Below are 22,230 nucleotides of genomic sequence, written 5' to 3'. Positions count from 1 at the left end.
CAATGGCAACACTCAGATCTGCTCTGAGTTATAGCACAATGGCACTAAATATACAGAACCAACTGATATTGCCAACATCCTGGCAGATAGGTTCAGTGCTAACTCTACTCCCTCTTATCCCCTAAAGGGCCCATCTCTATACCGGAAGAATGCAAAGTTCCTGTAATCACGGCTGCACATTTAAAAAACACACTATCCAAAGCCAAGAACATAGCATCCATGGGACCTGACAACATCCCAGGCTGCATTCTACATGAACTACAGAATGAACTGGCACCTCACTTAAGTACCATGTTCAATCATAGCCTCACCTCAGGCTATGTGCCCACTGAATGGCGCACAGCAATGGTTATCCCACCCCACAAAGGGGGAGCCACCACAGACCCCGGAAACTACCACCCCATTAGGGTGATGAGCCTGGTCTGCAAGGCTATGGAATGTATCATCATGGAACTTATAAACAATGACATTGGTAATCTCCAAACTCTGGACCACACCCAGTTCGGGTTTGTAAAAGGCAGATCGTGTCTCCTAAACCTGATAGACTTCTTTGAAGCGGTCACCAAAGCCATAGATGAGGGTAAGGTGGTTCACACAGCCTGTCTAGATCTCGCCAAGGCTTTCAACACCATCCCCCACTCTGGAATTATAGATAAACTCACTAAACTAGGCATAAATCCCTATGTCACAAGATGGGTTGCCAACTGGCTCACTGACAGAACCCACACTGTGAAAGTAGCAGACTCCAAATCCAACTTCAGACCATTGACAAGTGGAGTACCACAGGATTCAGTCCTGGGTCCTCTCCTGTTTGGTATCTACTTCTCTGAAGTACAGGCTAACACAGAAGGTCTTTGGCTAATGAAGTTTGCAGATGACTGCAAACTAAGAGCCATAATCAAAACTCCAAAAGATGTGGACATCCTACAAAAGGGCCTTGTTGAGACAGATGCCTGGTGTCAAAGCCATGGCCTCAAGCTCAATGCCAAAAAGTGCATTGTCATCTCTTTTCGTAAAAACTCTGTACCCATGAATTACCACATAGGCGGTAGTCTACTTAACACCGAAAGTGTGATAAGAGACCTTGGGACACAGGTGGACAGTAGCCTCTCCTTTGATAATCACATCGCCACAGTAGTCAGGAAATCCTTCTATGTGGCACACCTCAACACAAAAGGTTTCTCATCCAGGAAAAAAGAGGTCATTGTTCCCCTCTACTCGTCACTCATTAGACCCATTATAGAATACAATGCCCCTTTTGGTATGTACCTCACAAGACATCTACAACAACTGGAAAGGCCACAGAAATACCTCACAAAGAGGATTACCAGCCTCAAACAGATGCCCTATGGAGACCGTCTCAAAAAACTGCAACTTTACTCCATCACATATCACCTACTCAGAGACAATCTCTGCGTAACATACAAAGCTATGTCAAACCCAGAGCTTTTGGACATGCTCCACTTAAAGAAATTCTAATCTCTCCAAGCTACATGCTCTAGGGACCTAAACCTTGTCACCACAATAAACAGAACATGCTGGAGGGATAGATTCCTGTCCCAGAGACTTCCCATACTCTGGAATAAACTACCAATCTATATCAAACAAAACTCCTCATTAGCACTCTTCAAGAAAAATCTTGATTATTGGATGGGAGATAGGAAATTCACCCCGGGGATCACTTCTGTGGCTCTGCTCGACAGTGGTACAGGAAAATAATTTTCTTGGGTGGCAAAAGCCAGGGTACCTTTTGGTTAGGCTTATATAGGCCCTAGGGTCAATAGCCTAGTACCTACCTATGAACATGGAGCAAGGTACCTAAGATATATATTTGTTTAAAAAAATAGATTCCAATACTAGGTGAGAAATCATTGGTCTAATTGTTAAGGCTTGTAGCAGAATGTAAAGAAAATAATATAGTCATTAATTACTGATGTCAAGTTAGATTGCAAATAGTTAATATGTGTGTTAACTGTTTTTGTTTAATGAAAAGTGTTAAATAACACAATGAATTATAACCAAATGGAATAGCTAAGCATGATACTTGCTTTAGAATGCTTTACAATCCCAAGTTATTGATAACTGAATGTAAGCACCGAATGATTTTTTTGGGGGTAAGTACCTACATGAAAAAATGTCCCACTTAAAAAAATGGAAATCCGTAGAGCACTCAAGCTAATTTTTGGCACATGTGTTCAGGCAGGATGGGGTGCACTTTTCAAGATCAGGAAAGAGAATTTTTGCAGCAGATATTTTGCAATATTTGACAAACACAAGGCATGACTTTTGCTAGATCAGAAATGTAACAGTTCACATATAGCAACATTTGGTGCTTTGTTGATGGTTGTTAATGCTAGGAGCATCAATAATATTTTTATTGGAAAATTTGCTAAGTTTCAACAGGATTAATGTTGTCATTGTTTATAAAACATGGTTAAAGAACAATGACTGGAAACCAATTCTATCAGACTATAAATGTTTTTACTGTAACAGACATTCTAACAAAAAAAATCAGATGGAGGTATTATGATAGGGATTAAAGATTATCAGATCTGTAATTATTACATGTTCAGTGATAACACCAACTGTGATAATAAAGACAACCCTGAAACATAATAATTGTTGGCGTGTATAGACCACCAAAGTCAAGTGCAGATGACCTAGATGAATTCATAAATTTCCTGCATGAAACACAGGCAGGAGGAATAACAGTGGCTGGGGACTTAAATTGACCAGAAGCAGACAGGAATAATATTGATTGAACAGCATTACATTTGTAAGGAAATTATTCACAATGTATAGCAAGGAACAACAAGTGCTACAGATTGTAAAAAAAAAAAAAACTACCAGGGAACAGAACATACTAGACATTGTTTGTTTTCCTAAATAAATTACTGTTACTTCATGTCAGCTTTTACTACTGTTGATGTGCAATCATCATGTGGTTATGAAGGTTAAATTGTTGCTAGATAATTCTGCCAAACTGAAATCTAAACCAGTGCACAGAAAATTAATAACAGATTGTATGGAAGCAAAACAGTTACTATGTAAAACTAATTGGAGTGATATGTTCAGTGGAAAAACTGGAGAAAGAGTGTGAAAAGATTTGAAAGAGAAATTGTTTGAATGCAAAAATAAAAAAAAAAGTTTAACATCAGAATCTAGGCACACAATGTCAGGAGGATATATTTCCATATGAACAAGATACTTGCTTAGGATGAGAGACAAAAATATAAGAAATGGAAAGGAGGTCAAACTACAGCCTTGAAAACCGAAATAAACAAGCATAGTATGATACAAGATCATGACAATGTTGAAGAAATTTTATGTAAAGATATGGAGCATAATAGGAAACCATTTTATAGACACATAAGATGTGGAAGGAATAAAGACATACAAACTGATAAACTGTGTAGATTCTAAAATTTATTCTCAGACACAACAGACTATAAATATATTTAGAAAATGCTATACAAAACAATTTGGCTTCACAAAGGGGCTGATAAGTTGCCCTATTGGCATCCAGTTAACCTCAGATACTAAAATCAAATTAGATCATATTGAAAAAGAATTATGAAAATCGGATCCAAACAAAGCACAGGGAGGAAACAAAATTAATAATAATGGCCTGAGAACACTTCAACAAGAACTTACAGTACCATTGTATGAATTATTTACTAAGTTGTATAAATATAGGTAGATTCCTTATGATTGGAGACTTGCATTTATTAAACCTAACTTTAAGGGAAAGTGGAGTCGGACAAGCCCAGAGTCAAGCAGACCCTTAAGTTTACTTTCATGTTGTGAAAAAGTAATGGAGAATGTAATACTGGATAAGTTATTGTCTGAATTAGAAAGGCTGGGACTCGAAACCTTATATCAGCACGCATATGCTGAAAATAGATCTATTACTACCTGTAACATGATGTTCTATAACAATATAGTAACAGCTATGAATAAAAAAAAAAATGTACCGTGATGTAATGTATATAGATTTCACTTCAGCACTTGACAGGGTCGTACATAAAATACTGATCAATAAATTAAAACAAGTAGGTTTTGATGTACTTTTGATAAGATGGATAGCTGCATGGCTTACAAACAAGACAAAGCAAATATCATACAGCAATTACACAGACAAAATTATTGGTTACAGTCAGGGTGTTCACAGGGCTCTGTTCTAGGCACATACTTGATTACATTGTATCTTTCAGCTATATCTTTTTCAGCTGAGGTGTTCTACAGTCTGTATGCAGATAACTTGAAATTGGGTAAACTGATTACACATGTTACAGATAGGGCATGTCTACAACAGAACTTGACTAAATTGACCATTAGGGCACAGGAGAATAATATGCTGATAAATGCATAAAAATAAGCATATGAGATTTGGGAGACATAAATATTTAATACAGCACACAGTAATTGAAACTGTAGGTTCATTTTAGGACCTGGGTGTATGGACAGATCCAGCTTTGACTTTTTTCTAATCATATCAACCAACTGATTAATGATAATTATAGAATTATAGGTTGTGTAAAAAGATTTATAAAGTCTAGAAAAATCAGAAATGATGAAGTTATTGTTTGTCAGTTACATTAGATCCAAACTTATATGGAATAGCAAGTTGGAAACTTTATAAGAAAACAAGCATTAGTAAACTGAAAAGAGTACAGTGGAAATAGATCAAGGGCATCCATGGATGTGAAAATTTAAATTATTATGAAAGATAAAGTATCTGACCTTGTACAGTGTCTCATAGGTATTTAAGAGGAGGCCTTATTCATGTATATAGGGCATTTAGAGAAAACTACCTCTGGGAATATTTGGGGTTATCAAAAAGTTGTAGAGAATTATCAGACAACCAATGTAGATGATTGTATAGGAATGAGAGGTGTACTAACTGGTTCTCTGACAGAGCAGCTGATGCATGGAATATACTACCAAATTACATTAAAGCAATCACTAATTTAGATATTTTAAGAACAGCCTAGACATTTATCATGGGAACAACTGTTTTGGCATGCTAGAAGGGCATTAATGCCCATGTCTGAAATATTTGTATGTATGTATGTATGTATGTATGTCGGACATGAGGCTGTTTTATTAGTATTGAATAAACATGTAATTATGAAATGGTTGTATCAGCAATCAGAGCTGAAATACAAGTGCACCATACATGGGGATGTCACAGTATGATACTGGAAAGGGTTACTAATAAAATATTAGAATTCTTAACATTGACTTTCCTAGATGACTGCACACTGATTAACAGTTTAACTTCAGCTTCAATGGTGTGAAAAAATAAACTGAAAGACAAGGGCCAGAAACTGTCACTTTTAGTAAATTCACTTACTGACTATTAAGTACACTGTTTGGATGCCAGCATAGAAGAAACTAAAAGAGCCTAAAAGAAAATCAACTAGTCAAAGTGAAGATAAAGCACTGACTGGGAAGACTTTTGCAACTGTTCAGCAAAAAGCAGTTCAAGCTCCAGCTTTGGTACAACAGTTTTCAGTAATCTAGAGACAAAAATAAGTCAAATGTACTCAGAGCTGATTAAAATAAATGAAACACTGAAGGAGTATATCAACTCAAATAATAATATGCTGGAAAAAGTGGAAGAAGCTTTAAACTGATATTCTGATGACCTGATAAAATTGCAAGATTCAAAAGTCAAAAAGAAGAAAAGTCTGGCTGGGTGTGGGACTGTTCAAGTAGAGATGCTTCAAAATGGTAAAATTAGAGACAGACCAGGTAGGTAAAATCTGAGATCTTTCTGCTGTACCAGAGAAACTAGAAGGTATAGACTGTATTAATTTTATGAAAGCACAAAAAGGAATTAGACTGGTATTCCACAGCAGGAACTGTTAATTGAAAAAGCACACCATGTATATGCTCCAAATCTGGCCATGAGAAAGCAACAAAGACCTATATTAGTAAATATACAAACCTAGCAGCAGAAAGAGTTGATCCTGACAACTGTGGCAAATGGGCAAAGTATTAACAGTTGGAGACAGCAGAGTGTATGTGGAAAATGATTATTCACTGTACACAAGGCAGAAGAGAAACACCTTTATTCCAGAAATCAGGGAATGTCAAGAGGCAGGTATGAGGATTCAAGCTGCTATTTCTAGATGTCTTGAGAATATTTTTTTTCCTGGAGGATAAAATTATTTTTTTATGCAGAACAGGCAATGGAGGAAATACAAAAGTTTCTCCAAAAAAAGTGAGCCATCAAGCAGAAGGAGACTCTGCTTCCTATTCTTATGATAATAAGACACACAGAAAGACTTTACCAGTGAAACCTTTTCACCTCTCAACTCAAAGGAAAATGCCTGTGAGACAGAGAAAAGTACAGACGTTGACTAAAAGAATTAGTAGTACCTTGGAATTGAACTGGAATCTGGAGATGGGAGCTGGAATGACCAGGAAGAAGATCAGCAACATGTAAATTAGTGAATAAATGTGAGAGTGCAAAACATCAATCGCATTTATGAACTACATTTGTATAAGGAAAAAGTGGAAAGAGTGGACTTTTGTTGACTTTGTTAAACTTGTGGGGAAATAAAAGGCTTTTGCCTCACTTTGTGTCATTATTGTTTGGAAGAACACTAATGGTAGGGGAGGAGGACAGGAATTACATATTTTATAGTAAAGCATTTTTAGTTGTTCTAGCATGTGATAAAGATATTAAAGTAAACAGATTTATTTTTTTTTCTTTTTCTTCTTTTTTAGTATTATGAAATGTGGGCATTACAATGCAAAAAGAGAAAAATACTAGGCAAAAGCTTGTTTATATTAATACGCTGCAGTGTTGGGTTGCTGAGGTGGGGGAGATGGTGCAAAGTACACAGATCATAATGTATGTAGAGCTAATATATTTCTCTTACTTTTACATAGGGTAATGTCTGGATTAAGACACTTAGCTTAATCTAATAACCCTTAAGTGGAAACAGTTAAATAAGAGAACACTGAACATATTGAACTGTTTTCATTTAGCAATAAATGTTTCAGCTTGTCTTTAGCTGTCATATATAATAGCTGGGAATAATGACTTCTTATTATAATGGCAATGTTTTCCAGATTATCTTGGAATGTGAATGGTCTCATGGGTATAGGCAAAAAGGAAAGAATACTTAATTATATTAAGAAATGCAGAGTGCAAATAGCAATGCTACAAGAGACACAGATGGAAAGAACTGTGCATGTGAATTACATAAGAAAAGATTTCAGCATGGATATTCTGCAAAACATCGGTGACAAAGGAAAATAGGAGTATGTATATTAATTGTTAGAGGAGTTACAATAGTGATTGAAGAGGAAAAAGATAATAATGGCAGATTTGTGGGAGTAAGGTGCTACTGACAAGGGATGAGGATTATGCTGGCATATATTTATATTCCACCTAAAATTGCTATTATGGAGAATTACATTTTTTAGGAGAAGACTTCAAACATGGCTTTCTTATCAAGTGACAGCTTTATTTCAGCTCTGCCAATGTGAAAACAGAAAGTCAGAAGAGATGGCCAGTAAATTCGTATTTTTGGGTATATCGCAGTAACTGGCTAGTAAGTGCACTGCATGGATGCCAGCAAAAAAGAAATTCAGAGAACCTGAAAGAAAATCAATCACAAAAAATGAGGAAAAAACACTGATTGGAAAAATTCTGCAACTGTTCAGCAAAAAGCAATGCAAGCTCCAGCTTTGGTGCAAGACATCACTTCCAGTAACCTATAGGAATAAATAAGTCAAATTTACTCAGAGCTAATTAAAATAAACAAAACACTGATAGAGTATATCAACTCAAATAATAAAAGGATGGATAAAAATGGAAGAGGCTTTAAACAGATATTCAGATGAGGAGATAAAACTGCAAAAAGTCAGAGGTTGAAATGAAGAAAAGGCTGGCTGAATATGAGACTGCTCAAGAAGAAATGTTTCACAAATAATAGAATTAGAGGACAGAGCATGTAAGGAAAACCTGAGATTTTCTGCTGTAGCAGAGAAGCTGGAAGGAACAGACTGTACTGATTTTATGAAAGCACAAACCGGCAACTGGACTGGTATTCCACAGCAGGAGTTATTAACTGAAAGGGCACATCAAGCATATGCTCCAAACCTGGCCATGGGAAAGAAACGTAGACCTTTATAACAAAGATGCAATCCTACTAGTCGAAGGAGTTGATTCTAACAAAACTGTGACAGAAGGACAAAGTACTAAAAGTGGGAGACAGTACAGTTGTTGAAAATGATTACTCACTGTATACCAGGCAAAAGAGGAGCAAATTTATTCCACTAATCAGGAGATGTCAAGAAGCAGGCATGAAATTTAAACTGCTGTACCCATCTATCTTCAGAATATTCTCTCCTGGAGGTACAAAAGTCATTTTTTTTTCTTTATGAACATGCTAAAAAAGAAATACAAAAGTATGTCCAACAAAAAATGAGCTGTGAAACAGAAGGAGATTCTGCTTCTTGTTCTTCTGGTAATTAAGACCACAGCAAGACTACGCCAATGAAACCTTTTCTAATGTTTCAATGGAATATATTTGAGAGACAGAAAAAATCACAATAGTTACCTAGAAGAATCATGAGTACAGAGGAAATGAAGTAGAGACTAGATTTGGGCGATGGAGATAAACAGGAGTAAATCCAGCAACTCAGAAATTGACAAATAAATGTGGGATTACAAAGCATTAATTATATTTGTGAAACATGTCCGAACTAGAACTCCTGTTAATATTGGACTTTTTTGACATTGTTAAACTTGTAGGGGGCTCTAAAGTATATGCCATACTTCATGTCATTAGAGTTTGGAGGAACAGTTAGCAGATGGGAAGAAAAGAGAGAGTTAACTGTAAGTAAACCAATTTTTGTTCTTAACAGTAATATGTTTATAGTGTATAATATAATCTGCATACTATAAATTAAAGATTTCTCAGTTATTTTCAAATGTAATGGGGATACTAAAGTAAACAGGTGCCTCTGTTTTTTTCTCCTTCTTTTCTCTTTCTCCTTGTTTAGTTTTAAGAAATTTAGGTACTGCAATGCAAAACAAATAAATAAATAAATAATAAAAGTTTAGTCAAAAGAGTATGATACAATAAAAATTGAAGTGCTTTTTCTCATTCTTGCAAGCCATTGGCTTGATCAATAACAAGTTTTCAGAGAAAGCAAATAAATAACAAAGAACATTGCATATAATAATGCTTTCCTCTAGCAAATAAATTAAAAAATAAGTAAATAGATGTTTGTAAAAGAAACTCTGTATCTGGTTCTCATGTTTCCATGGGACAATCTGATAAAGAGCAATGAAAACAATACTTCTTTCTTTCAATGGCTAGGAGATAATGTTATTGAAAGCATTTAAATATTTTCCCTTTCAGGAAGAGCAATACAGATAAGACAAAACCAGACAACACTTGATAGAATCACAGGCTGTAGCATGTATGTATCTTAGTATGGATAATCTTCCTTTTAGGTTAACCCAAGTTTGTGAGTGTGACTATCAAGTTGGGACATGTGTCCTAGTAGGAGGGTAAAATGTCAATATTTGAAGATGCACATAATTTTGTATGTTAGCACTAAGTTAATAGGTTTTAGGGGTATATTGGGGATGCAGTTTCTTTTTGTTATAGAGCTTTCAGTAAAGCAAAAAGATTTTGTAAGCTGTGATATAGGCTCAAATGGATATTACAAGAAACAACTGTATAAAAGATCAATCTGCCAAACATTAATGTGTGCATATAACACAAAAGCTGAAACTAGATCCTTAACAAAAAAGTTGTTACAAATAAAAGGTGGGAATAATAACTTTTTGACATAATGACTCTTTCTATGTTATCTTTAAATGTTAATAGTCTCAGAGATATATATACAAAAAGAAAGAGTAGTGAACTATATTAAAATGTAGAGTGCAAATAGTTATGCTAGAAGAGGCACGTTTGGAAAAAAACTGAACTTGTGAATTTCATAAAGAAGGGTTTTAAGGATGGTTATTCAGCTGAATACCTGGGGCAGAGGAAAAGAGAAGTGCTTGTATTAATTGCAAGAGGAGTTCCAATAGTAAAAGAAGATGACAAAAATATAATAATGATAGATTTGTAGTACTAAGGGGCTACTGGCAAGTGAGGAGGATTACACTTGCATGTATTCATATTCTACCTAAAGCTGCTATAATGGAGCTTAAGAAAATTCTTGGAGAAATAATCAGTTTTCAGCAGGGAATATTACTTACAGGTGGAGACTGGAATTTGATTTCTAATAGTGAAGATATGTCAGGGGAGTCCAGAAGGAAAAATATAATAAAGGACAGTAGATTTCTGAATAAATTTATGAAAATATTTGGCATGGATGGTGTGAATTCAGTAGTAGGTGTTCAGAGTGAATTTACATATTATTCCCCAAGATACAAAAAACTGGGCTAGGCTAGACAGACCTTACATTTCACAGGAACATGTACATTTAATTGAAAGTTTTGATATACATCCAATAACTATTTCAGATCCTGTGCCAATAATAACTAAAATAAAAATGCAGAGTAGTGAAATAAAAATGAGATGCTGGTGCTTTCCTACCTATCTGTTGAAAAGAAAGGAATTTAAGGAATGGGTAGTGGAAATTATTCTGAAGTTATTATAAAAGATAGAATTTTCTTCTGAAAATATAGCTATGGGGTGGTATAAAATTAAAGTGGAGTTTAAAAATAGGGTGCAAATAAAGGAAAGAGAGATATGGTTAAGAAGTAACAAGATTTGTTTAGAGGGAGTGACAAATGTTAAAGTATTGCAGAATATGGAGAATCTCAAAGAACAAGAAGAGGAGCAATTACAGAATGCTAAGCAGAAAGTAAACAATTACCTCAATAATATGCAAGAGTTTGGAAAAAATTGCTGTACAACTGTTTTTTTTTATAATAATGCCAAAACACAAAAAACTTTTAGTGCAATGGCAAATGCAACAGAAAGTAGAAAGAGTTGTCACCAAGCTTAGGGAGCCTATAACAAGGAAGATAACAAGAGATCCTGTAAAAGTACTAGAAATACTTCAGACATTTTATGAAAGTCTGTATAAAGCAGAGAAATAAGAAGATCAAGAAAGGGTACAAATGGAAATGTTTATGGAACAGTTAAATATGCCAAGGTTAGAGGCAGATGAGGCCCAATTGCTAACAGTTAGGATAGGAAGAGATACAAATAGTGATGTATAACCAATACACAGGAAGGCCCTCAGGAATGGTATTCCTGTGGATGTTTGGAAGCTAGGATGGAAAAAAACTAATAAAGATATGGAAGGTTTTAACAGTATTTTGAAAGGAGGAGAAGCACCAACATCCTTGAAGAAAGTGCCGATGGCTGTGATACCTAAAGAGGGTAAAGACCCATCAGATCCAGCTTCATACAGGCTCATTTCAATCCTAGGCCATGATTATAAATTGATTATGTCTGGGTAAAGACCCATCAGATCCAGCTTCATACAGGCTCATTTCAATCCTAGGCCATGATTATAAATTGATTATGTCTATAAATGCCAAAAAATGTATAGTCATACCCTTTGGGAAAAACAAGGTAACCCCTAATTACCACATAGGTGGTAATCCATTAAACACGGAAGAAGTTATCAGGGACCCGGGGACCCAAGTTGACAGTAACCTCTCTTTTGACACTCACATTGCCAAAGTGGTTAGGAAGACCTTCTACATTGCCCACCTGATCATGAAGGGATTCACATCCAGATCAGGAGAGGTCATTGTACCCCTGTACTCTTCACTTATCAGACCAATGATTGAGTACAATGCCCCATTTGGAATGTACCTTACCCGACACCTGCAGCAGTTGGAAAGACCCCAAAAGTTCCTCACCAAAAGGATAAAGGGGCTCAAACATATGTCATACGATGCCCGACTGAAGAAACTCCAGCTCTATTCAGTCGCATACCATCTGCTCAGAGGTGATCTGTGCCTGACATACAAGGCCATGTCCAACCCGAATTAATGGACATGCTCCACCTCAAAAATCCAAATCCACCAGAGCCACGAGAGCAAGAGACTTAAACCTCAACACGGATATAAATAGGGCGTGCTGGAGGGACAGATTCATCACCCAGAGACTCCCTACACTATGGAACAGAATCCCAGTCCATGTGAGGCAGAGCCCCTCACTGACTCTGTTCAAGAGAAATCTTGACGAGTGGATGGGAGATCGTAGGTTTACCCCGGGAATCATCTCTGTATCACTGCTGGACAGAGGCACAGCAAACTAATGGGTATAGTATTCTCATCCTAAGGGGTGGTGAAAGCCACACACACTCTGGCTAGGCTTATAAATACCCTAGGGCAGATAGCCTAGTATGAACCTATGAACCTATAAAGGCTAAAAAAGTGGCAAAGATATTGCCAAATTGATAGATATGAATCAACGTTGTTTTGTGGAGGGAAGGCAAACATTTGACAACATTAACAGAACAATGATGATTCAGAGGGAAGCTGAATATAAGAAATTATCACTGTTATTGGTGGGTCTTGATGCAGAGAAAGCATTCAACAGAGTAAGCTGGGATTTTATGAGTAGGGCAATGGAAGCATTTGCATTCCCTGATAAAATTATAAAATTGATTAGGAGGATATATGAGGGATTGGATGCAAAAATCAAAGTGGGATGTTTCCCTTCTGATAAGGTGTGTCTGTACAGTGGGATCAGGCAGGGGTGTCCTCTTTCCCCTTTGTTATTTGCACTATTTTTAGAACAATTGGCAAAGGATCTCAGAGATTCAAGGATATAATTGGTATGGTGTTCAAGAAAAGTTAGCTTTATTCTTCAATGATATTATTTTGTATCTGATAGATCAGAAAAGACATATCAGTGTTGTAGAACATTCTGGGACAGTTCTGAGTTTTTTGGGATATACAATTAGTGAAGATAAAACAAAGGTTATAGTTGTAAACTATGTACCCACACATATACTTTCATGGGAGATGATAAATGAAGTGTATAGGAGTATGGATTAAAAAGGATTCTGTTATGGCAGTTAAGGATATGTGGGAAGAGACTAAACAAAAGATGATACAAAAACTGAGAAACTGGAAGCTCTTGCCTATGGATATGATATGCATGATACAAGCAGTAAAATGTTTTTAGTCCCTTTAGTTTTATACACAGGTCAGGCAACCAGAGAAGTTGTGGATAGTAATTAATAAAGAGTTGAAGGATTGTTTCTTGTGGGGGAAGAGAGGAAGAGTCAAGTGTGATGATTTGATCCTTCCAATAGAACAAAGAGGTTTAGGATTATCTGATTTGAAGGGATAATTTAGAGCCACACAGTTATACATAACACAGACACAAAACTACAATTCAAAGTGGAAAGAGAGATTGATGAAACTGGGATAATTAAAAAAAATATAAGGAACCAGTGGGACTCTGGACAAAGATTCTTAAGGAGAATAACAACGATCATAAAGTAGCAGGAAGTATATTGAGAATAAACACAACACAGGAATGGAGAAAGGAGTTTCTTCCTATAGGCATGATTGCAGTTAGGGGTACATATAATAGGCAAGAGGGGCTGGAATTTACTGGAGGAAGCTGGTAAAGGAACCACAGTAAGGAGGTAATTTAAATAAGATAGAAGCAATGGTGATACCTTACAATCAAGAAACACATGGAATATGTTCGATTATTGGGGCTTATGGAATTTAATTTTCACTCAGGAGAATAAACAGAAATTAGGGGATAAATCCCAGATTAATTACAGTAGAGAGAAAAATATAAAAATATGTCTGGAAAAAGGACAACATAATAGACAAAAATATTTGTTATGTTTACAATTCATTATTAAATAAATAAACTAAGTCTATAAAAAGATTCTTTCTCACTGTGTGAAATGTATATGAAGATCTTATGTTGTGAAAAATAAAATGCTCCTCTTTCTTACTCTTTGCTATGAGTTTTAAAGGCAAGTGGTATGATCTTTAACACTTAGAGGTTGAGAGGCATGATGCCTACTATCTATAACTTTAAAACCATCTAACAGAAGGAAGGATAGCATGGCAAGTATGGTTTACTTACAGAGAGTTCCTGCCCTTGATAAAGAAGCATTACCAAGTGTAATTTATGTATTTACTGTTTGTACACTGTGTAGGTGGGCTGGCCCTCTGACCCCTTTTTAGCCATGATCCAGGCTAATTGAGCCACAGTACACATATAAAAACATACAGAACAAGCATAGAAATAGATGTATAATCAGGAAAAACAAGTCACAGCATACAAAAGTCTCAGTACTAGAGTACACTGACAATAACAAGAGTCTATAAGTAAGCTGCCAAAAATGTGTTTTAAACACGAGTTATAAGCAAGATTTGTATTTATTTATACAACAGGGATAGTACATATATATCAACATATGGATCTATGTCAAAATAACGAATTACCATAACATTGAGTTGCAAAATGGCGAGACGGAAACGACAAAAGTTTACATTCACGAATGTCCAGATCGTTGTAAATTTTCCCCAGGTAAGTAAACAATCGGCCAACAAAACTTAAAAAAGCAAATCGAAGCAAAGTAATTAAAGATCCTGCTTTACAGAGAGCGCTTAAGGTGCTTTAATATAATTGACCAAGGTGGTCAATTATCTGAGAATACTTGTTCAAGGCAGTTAAACTCTTGAAGGACAAGGTAGCATTCTGAAATTCCTATTACTCTAGCTAGCAGCTGAACAGCAAACCTGTAGCATACCGAATATCCAGCTCTATTCCCAGGTCTAAATAATAGTTTTTTGAGGGCTTACCTTCCAGCTCGGACCACAATTGCTTGCTCTCACCTGCTCTCAACATTACTTTATGCATCCCCAATCCTAACAAATCTATCCAAAACAGAAACCAGCAAACTGACAATCTGCTATAATCAAATAGCCAAATGTGCTAATTACACATCTTTTAGAACCCATCACTATCATAACCTAAAACAATTTGACTGGCTTGAACTGCCAAATTTACTAATCTATAATCAGCTTATCATCACTTATAAGCTGCTCTCCCACCCAAACAAAACACCCTCGTTAAGCAACCTAATTCAGCAGTATTCCTGTCCTAGGCAACTCTGCTCCACAGATAAGTTACTTTTAACAGTTATTAAATCCCACAACCATGCCAGTGACTCCCTCTAATCATCTTACATATCCAAAAATTTGGAACTCCCTGCCTTCATCCATTACCCTGGAATCTTCTCTATCCAAATTTAAAAAGTCTGCCAAAAGCCATCTCAACAAATGGTTATGTCCCTGCTCCAGACCAGACTAACTTCAGTCCTACGCCACTACTGCAGTAACTCTTGCCTTAAACACATAGTCTCCTGATAGGACTGCACAGTCTTATCAATACCACATTCAGATGCATGATGTGACTCTAGATGCTTAATAGGTTCATAGGTTCATAGGTTGGTACTAGGCTATCGGCCCTAAGGCCTATGCAAGCCTAGCCATAACAATTCCCTGGAAATTTTTTCCCACAATATTTACTTCTCTGGGCCCTTGTCTATCAGGGCGACTGACATGATCCCCGGGGTGAATTTCCTATCTCCCATCCAATCATCAAGGTTTCTTTTGAAGAGGGCCAATGAGGTGCTCTGCTTCACATGTATGGGCAGTCTATTCCAGAGTATGAGGAGTCTCTGGGTCAGGAACCTACCCCTCCAGCATGTTTTTTTCATTGTGATGATAAGGTTTAGATCCCTGGAGTGTGCGGCTCTGAGGGATTGGGATTTCTTTAAGTGGAGCATGTCCAACAGCTCAGGGTTTGACATGGCCTTGTATGTTAAGCAGAGATCACCTCTGAGTAGACAATATGCCAAAGAGTATAGCTGGAGTTTTTTTAGACAGTCAGCATATGGCATCTGCTTTAGGCATGTGATTCTTTTAGTGAGGTATTTCTGTGGCCTTTCCAGCTGTTGCAGATGTCTTGTGAGGTACATACCAAATGGGGCATTATACTCTATAATGGGTCTAATGAGAGATGAGTACAGTAGGACAATGATCTCCTTTTTTCTGGATAAAAAGCCTTTAGTGATGAGGTGTGCCACGTAGAAGGATTTCCTGACTGTTGTGGCGATGTGGTTATCGAAAGTGAGACCACTGTCCACTTGTGTCCCTAAGTCTCTCATCACACTTTCAATATTTAGTGTCCTGCCACCTATGTGGTAGTTCATGGGTACATGTTTTTTTCCAAAGGGGGTGACTATACATTTCTTGGCATTAAGCTTGAGCCCATGGCTCTGGCACCAGGTATCTGTTTCTGTAAGGCCCTTTTGTAGAATATCCACATCATTTGGGGATTCAATAATGACTCCCAGTTTGCAGTCATCTGCAAACTTTGTTAGCCAGAGTCCCTTAGTGTTGGCCTGTACTTCAGAGAAGTAGATGCCAAACAAGAGTTGTCTCAGGACTGAACCCTGAGGTACTCCACTTGTCACTTGTCTGGAGCTGGATTTGGAGTCGGCTACTTTTACAGTCTGGGTTCTGTCAGTAACCCAGTTGGCAACCCATCGAGTGACGTAGGGATTTATGCCCAGCTTAGTAAGTTTATCTATGATTCCGGATGGTGTCAAAGGCCTTGGCGAGGTCTAGATAGGCTGTGTGAACCTCCTTACCCTCGTCCACAGCTCTGGAGACCGATTTGAAGAAGTCAATCAGATTAAGGAGACATGTTCGGCCCTTCACAACCCAAACTGGGTGGGGTCCAGTGTCTGGAGGTTGCCAATGTCTTTGTTTATAAGTTCCATGATAATGCGTTCCATGCCCTTGCAGATCAGGCTTGTCAGACTGATGGGAAGGTAGTTCTCGGGATCCAAAGTGGATCCTCCCTTGTGGAGCGGGATAACTGTAGCTGTGCGCCACTCAGTGGGCACGAAGCCTGAGGTGAGGCTATGATTAAACATGACACTTAGGTGGGGTGCCAGTTCATTTTGTAGTTCATGTAGTACATAGCCTGGGATGTCATCTGGTCCCATGGAAGCTGTATTCTTAGCTTTGGAGAGTGCTGTTTCTACCTGTGTGGCTGTGATTATCAGAATTTGGCAATCTTTTGATATTGAGATGGGCCCTTTAGGGGGTGAGAGGGGAGTGAAGTTGGCACTAAATCGATCTGCCAGGATATTGGCAATATCCTTGGGATCAGTATATTTAATGCCATTCTGTTGTAGCTCAGAGCAGATCTGAGCATTGCCATTTAGATTCTTGACATAACTATAGAATGCCTTGTGGTTGTCTTTGGAATCTTTGGCAATTTTATTTTCGTAACTAGCTTTTGAGGATTTTATGAGAGATCTCAGCTTCTTACTGAGGCTGGTGAGGGAGTTTTTTGCATCCTGGGATTTAGCTCTTTTCTGCAACAGTTTCTTCCTTCTGTTGTATAGTTTGTTTATAGCAGGGGACCACCGGATTGGCTTCCTTTTTTTGGAGAAGAGCATCTTGGTTCTATTTGGGATGGCACAATTCATGCACGAGTGGATGTGCTCGTACAGTGCCTTAGTGTAGGATTCTGCAGTCGAATTGTCAGATCCTGTCTGCATGGGTATTGTGAAGTTTGTCACTTCTGACTTCAGTAGCATGAAGTTGGCTTTGGAGAAGTTTTTTAAGGAGGTTTCCTTACTGGGGGGTGGGATGTGGATGTCAAGGGTGATTTGCTTATGGTCAGATCTGACCAATGAGGGGTGACCACTGGTGTGGAGCATCTATCTCCCATGTTGGTAATGACCAGGTCTAGGATATTGGAGCCCCTGGTGGGACAATGGATTAGTTGATCCAGGGCATTGGAATTTATGAATTCCAAGAACCGTTGGGAAAAGGAGTTGGTACCCGAGTAGTTTTCCCAATTAATGGCAGGGTAGTTGAAATCACCCAGTATTAGGGTGTTTGGTTGTATCTTAATATTTTCCAGTATGTTTAGGAAGGTGTAGTGAGAATCTTGGGGTATGGTGGGGGATCTGTAGCAAGCTACAATTTGGATTGCAGTCTTACCTAGTGTTAGTTTCACCTGGAGAATTTCAGATGCATTGTGTTGGGCAACTAGCCTGGAGGTGTGAATATCCTTGGTGAATATGGACACTCCTCCACCTTTAGTGTTTCGGTCTTGGTTTTGTGGCTGAAAAGTGTGGTAAGAATTGTAGCCTGGTATTGCAGGGGTGCTTTATGGAGCCTTGAACCAGGTCTCAGTCACTGCACAGATATCGATGTTCTCCATTTTTAGGAGTGCCTCGAAGAGAGTGCATTTTGAGGTTTAGACTTCTAGCATTGAGTAGCATTACCTTCAGATTTTGCATGCTTGTATCTGTTACGGTGGTGGTTTTATCCTTTGAACCTTGCCTAAAAAAGGCACTATAGGGGTGGCAAGAGCTTTAGCCAGTAACCTGAATCCCAGGGGTGACAGGTGCAGACCATCTCTGGCAAAGCATTGTGGTTTGTCGATCATGTCTTCCCAGGCAGACAAATACTGGATCCCCTTTGAATGACACCAGAAGCTTAGCCAATTGTTGAAGTCAATCATTTTGTCCTTATACTGTGGTATCATTCTGGGCGAAGGCAGGATGCTACTCAGGGCTAGGGTCATACCTGTCTGGGGTCACATGATCCAAGAGCTCTTCCATGTCTCTCTTCATGTAGTCCAGGGAGGTACGTCTCAAGTCATCTACTCCAGCATGGATAATGACAGAGTCGTATTTGTACTTGTTGTGGAGTGACTTGAGTGCATGCGTTATGTGGCGGATCCTGGCACCCAACAGGCAGCTGACTGCAATTTTCTCCTTGTTCAGCCTGGTGAGTGGGACATCAGTGTGCCTGACTATAGAGTCACCTATAATTAAAGTGTTGGGTACATTGTCTTACCTTAGGGGCTGTTGTTGGGTGGCACACTGGTGTTGTGAGCTATGTGTCACTTTGGTTGTGACTGGTGTTTGTTTGCGTTTCGGCTTTGGAGGTCCTTGTTGCTTGGGCAGGTTAATGTTAAGGGCCTCCGCATATGTGGGTTTAGTGTTGCTATGTGTGGGAGTTGACATACTATAATATTGTTTGTATATGTATTGACCATTCTATATGTCTTTGTCAATGACTTAATAATGTGTGGTCATCTATATGGTCTTGTTGTATATACCAGAAACATGTTAGAATATTTTGTTTGTATGTCTTGCATATATGTTTCTTTGGAGCTTTTCTCCCCGGGGCCTCCACTAGGGTTGCCACCTTTTCAAATGGCCACAGTGGGACATTTTCGGGACACACATCAGATTTTACAGGCCGACACATACCCATGGTCAGTACAAAGGATAGAACTTAACTTTTTTGCCTAAAATAAAAGCTTATTTTTGTAGCAGTTTAGTTGCTTATTCTGTTTCTTGTAACATTTAAATATTTTAGATACAGAAATAACTAATTTATGCATCTGATACAAAGAATATGGGACATAATTATGTCCCACAATCTCAGGACATTTGCCATTTTTAATATTTTTTGACATGACACAACTGCCCAAAGAGGGACTGTCCCTCGCAAAGTGGGACAGGTGGTAACCCTAGCCTCCACTGAAAATGGACATGTATCCAGTTGGACTATCCCGGTTAACAAATTGAAAATAAAATAAATAAATAAAATAAAATAAAACTCACCCCCCCCCCCCCCCGAATTAAGTATACTATACCAACTCCGAGATTGCACACCAGTGGAGAAAAGGGTAAAGTTCACCACATTGGCTAACTGACTCCTTTTGCGGTGAAAATTTACAACGATCTGGATGTTCTTGAATATAATTTTTTTGTTGTTTCCGTCTCACCGTTTTGCAACTCGACGTTATGGTAACTCGTTATTTTGACATAAATCCCAAAATATGCATGCAATAATACATGTATATCAAAACAGAGTTTAGCAGGAAGGTATAATAAAACATTGCCATACTTTTATAACGATAATCATTGAATTCTGCTGAAACACATTTTAATAACGTTTAAAACTTAATATCAAGACATTTACAATGCACTTATAGTGATAGCAGTAACAAATATACATTATACAAGCATAATTAACACTTGGACACCTATTATGCCCATCTTTAACACGATTGTAAAATAACCACTTATTTTGTCAAATAGAAACAAAATCAAAAGGTAGATTCTAGTTAAAACATATTCTTTTAAGTGGAGGACTCAGTAACAACTGGGTTCTCTAATTCAAGATGCATGTATTTCTAGGGATTAGTTAAAGTTTGACTCCTACTATGACTTTTATGCGTTTTCCTGCTTTGCTTTCTCATATCATAATTTCATTACTTTTTCCGGCTATTAGCAGAACTTAAATCACACTACTGACTCGGGTGGAGAGGGACAAGTGGTCAGAAATGACTAGCAGCAACAGTCTAAAATGAAGCATTTTAAACATTTAACCCCACCGACGGAGCTACACTGCAGGTCCATATGAGAAAGCACTTTGATAATTATAGCTATGTCTCTTTAACCGTGCGTGCGTACCACATTTGCAAGTTTGACAGCCATGTGTATATGTACTACATGTGCGCACTACCAAGGGCTGCAACATTTTCATATGTCCATAGTGGTACATTTCTAAGAAATGATTTCTTAAAGAAATGTAAAATTTTGCAGGACAAATCATACTCGCAACCAGTGTAAAGGACTGGACTTTTGTATCAAAATTAAAGCTTGTTCCTGTAAAATATGAGTTATTTATGTTGTTTTGTATAGTATTAAGATGTTTCATATAAAAAATAATTGTTAATGTAACTATTACAGGAAACTTCGGAAATATGTTCTGTCCTAAAAATCTCAGGACGTTTGCCACTTTTCACTGTTTTTCGTAGGACACATGCTCCCATGCAGGGACTGTATTGAGCAAAGTGGGACAGGTGACAGCCCTAGCACTAACACGCACGCATAGACATCAAACTGCCGGCAAGCATCCTGTTGCTAAGGTTGGTGCTGCGCATGCGTGCTTTGACGCCATTTTGGTCTAGTTCTTGGAAGTATTGAGGAGTAAACCGTTGGTGTAGCAGGCCCGAATCAGGAAACGGGGGCGAAATAGGAGGCAAGACTCTATTATGGCCAACATCGCAACACAGCGGATCAAGCGGGAATGCAAGGAAGTGCTCAAGAGTGAGGAGGTTAGATTTTTATGACCCCGTGTGTTAAGTATGGGGCATTCATGGAGTACTATTAGGAGGGAATGTCAGTGTGTTTTTTTTTTTCTGTAGCTGGAATTTTGGGCCGGTTTTGCTTTCTTGGCAGTGTAGATTAAAATAGATGAAGCATGAGAAACTAAGCAAAGATAGCTGGTTGTTTCTGAATAAATAAAACAGCTTAAATGGTTTCACTGTAGGTTGCTGTCTCTGTTTGCTAACACAGGGGTGTAGGAGCTTTTCTATGAATGAACTAGAACTTTAAAACTGAAATGTACATATTGCCTTGTTTTGTAAATAGGTGTTTGTATTTGTGAGTTTGTTGCTCTAATAACTGTATAGTAATCTGTGTATACTTAGCTGTCACCTTCTCAGGATGAATTACTGCATATACTGTCAAGCTAGCTTGCAGTGATGTTGAGTGACCACATTATTGGGATACATTGCTTCTACTCACTGAGTGTTTGTTTTAACATGCGGTACATTTAGTTGTAGCTGTGAAAATGATAGTTTAATTACTTGTCAGGGATATGTTTTTGGGAGGGGGCTTGTACAGTAAGTAGCATGCTATGAAAAGTTCTGTTAGCATGTGCTCCAAGGCTTATATAACATGTTATAAGGCAGCATTATTAACAAGAACGTTAATGTCTTTTGTTGAAAGTACATTGGTGGGGCAGTGATTTTCTCAGTTATACTGAAAGTAGCTACTGTAAGAAAAAAAGTTAAATTGGAGTTGGGCTGTTAGGTAATGTGTGTGACATGTATCAGTCATATCTCTTAGTGCAAGCAGTCTGGACAAAGCCTAAAGTAATGGGGGAGGGGTAAAGGCCCCAAAAATAGGGACATATTTTAAATAGGGTTACCACCTGTCTCACTTTGTGATGGCAGTTGTGTCCTGCAAAAAAAATGTAAAAATAGCAAATGTCCTGAGTTATTGGGGCAAAAGTATTTCTTATATTTTATGTGATAGTTGCATACAACAGTTATTCTGTGTCTGAAACACCTAAATATTATAAGAAACAGAATAAGCAACTAAAATGCTACAAGAATAAGCTTTTAT

The 22,230-nt window shown here is 37.7% G+C and overlaps 1 protein-coding gene across 1 annotated transcript in view; it reads left to right on the top strand.

Annotated features, from left to right (window-relative positions):
- The first annotated feature begins 20,937 nt into the window (after positions 1-20,937).
- The window catches only part of UBE2K (ubiquitin conjugating enzyme E2 K), a 1,186,450-nt gene continuing 1,185,157 nt past the window's right edge, over positions 20,938-22,230 (top strand). Inside the window, exon 1 of the mRNA XM_044062933.1 lies at positions 20,938-21,155. Coding sequence (XP_043918868.1) covers positions 21,093-21,155 — 63 coding nt within the window. The 5' untranslated portion in view covers positions 20,938-21,092. The remainder of the gene's footprint in view (positions 21,156-22,230) is intronic.

Source organism: Protopterus annectens, chromosome 2.part1 (genome assembly GCF_019279795.1).
Source record: "Protopterus annectens isolate FY-2018-M chromosome 2.part1, PAN1.0, whole genome shotgun sequence".
NCBI lineage: Eukaryota > Metazoa > Chordata > Ceratodontiformes > Protopteridae > Protopterus > Protopterus annectens.
This window is presented reverse-complemented; position numbering and strand designations above follow the sequence as displayed.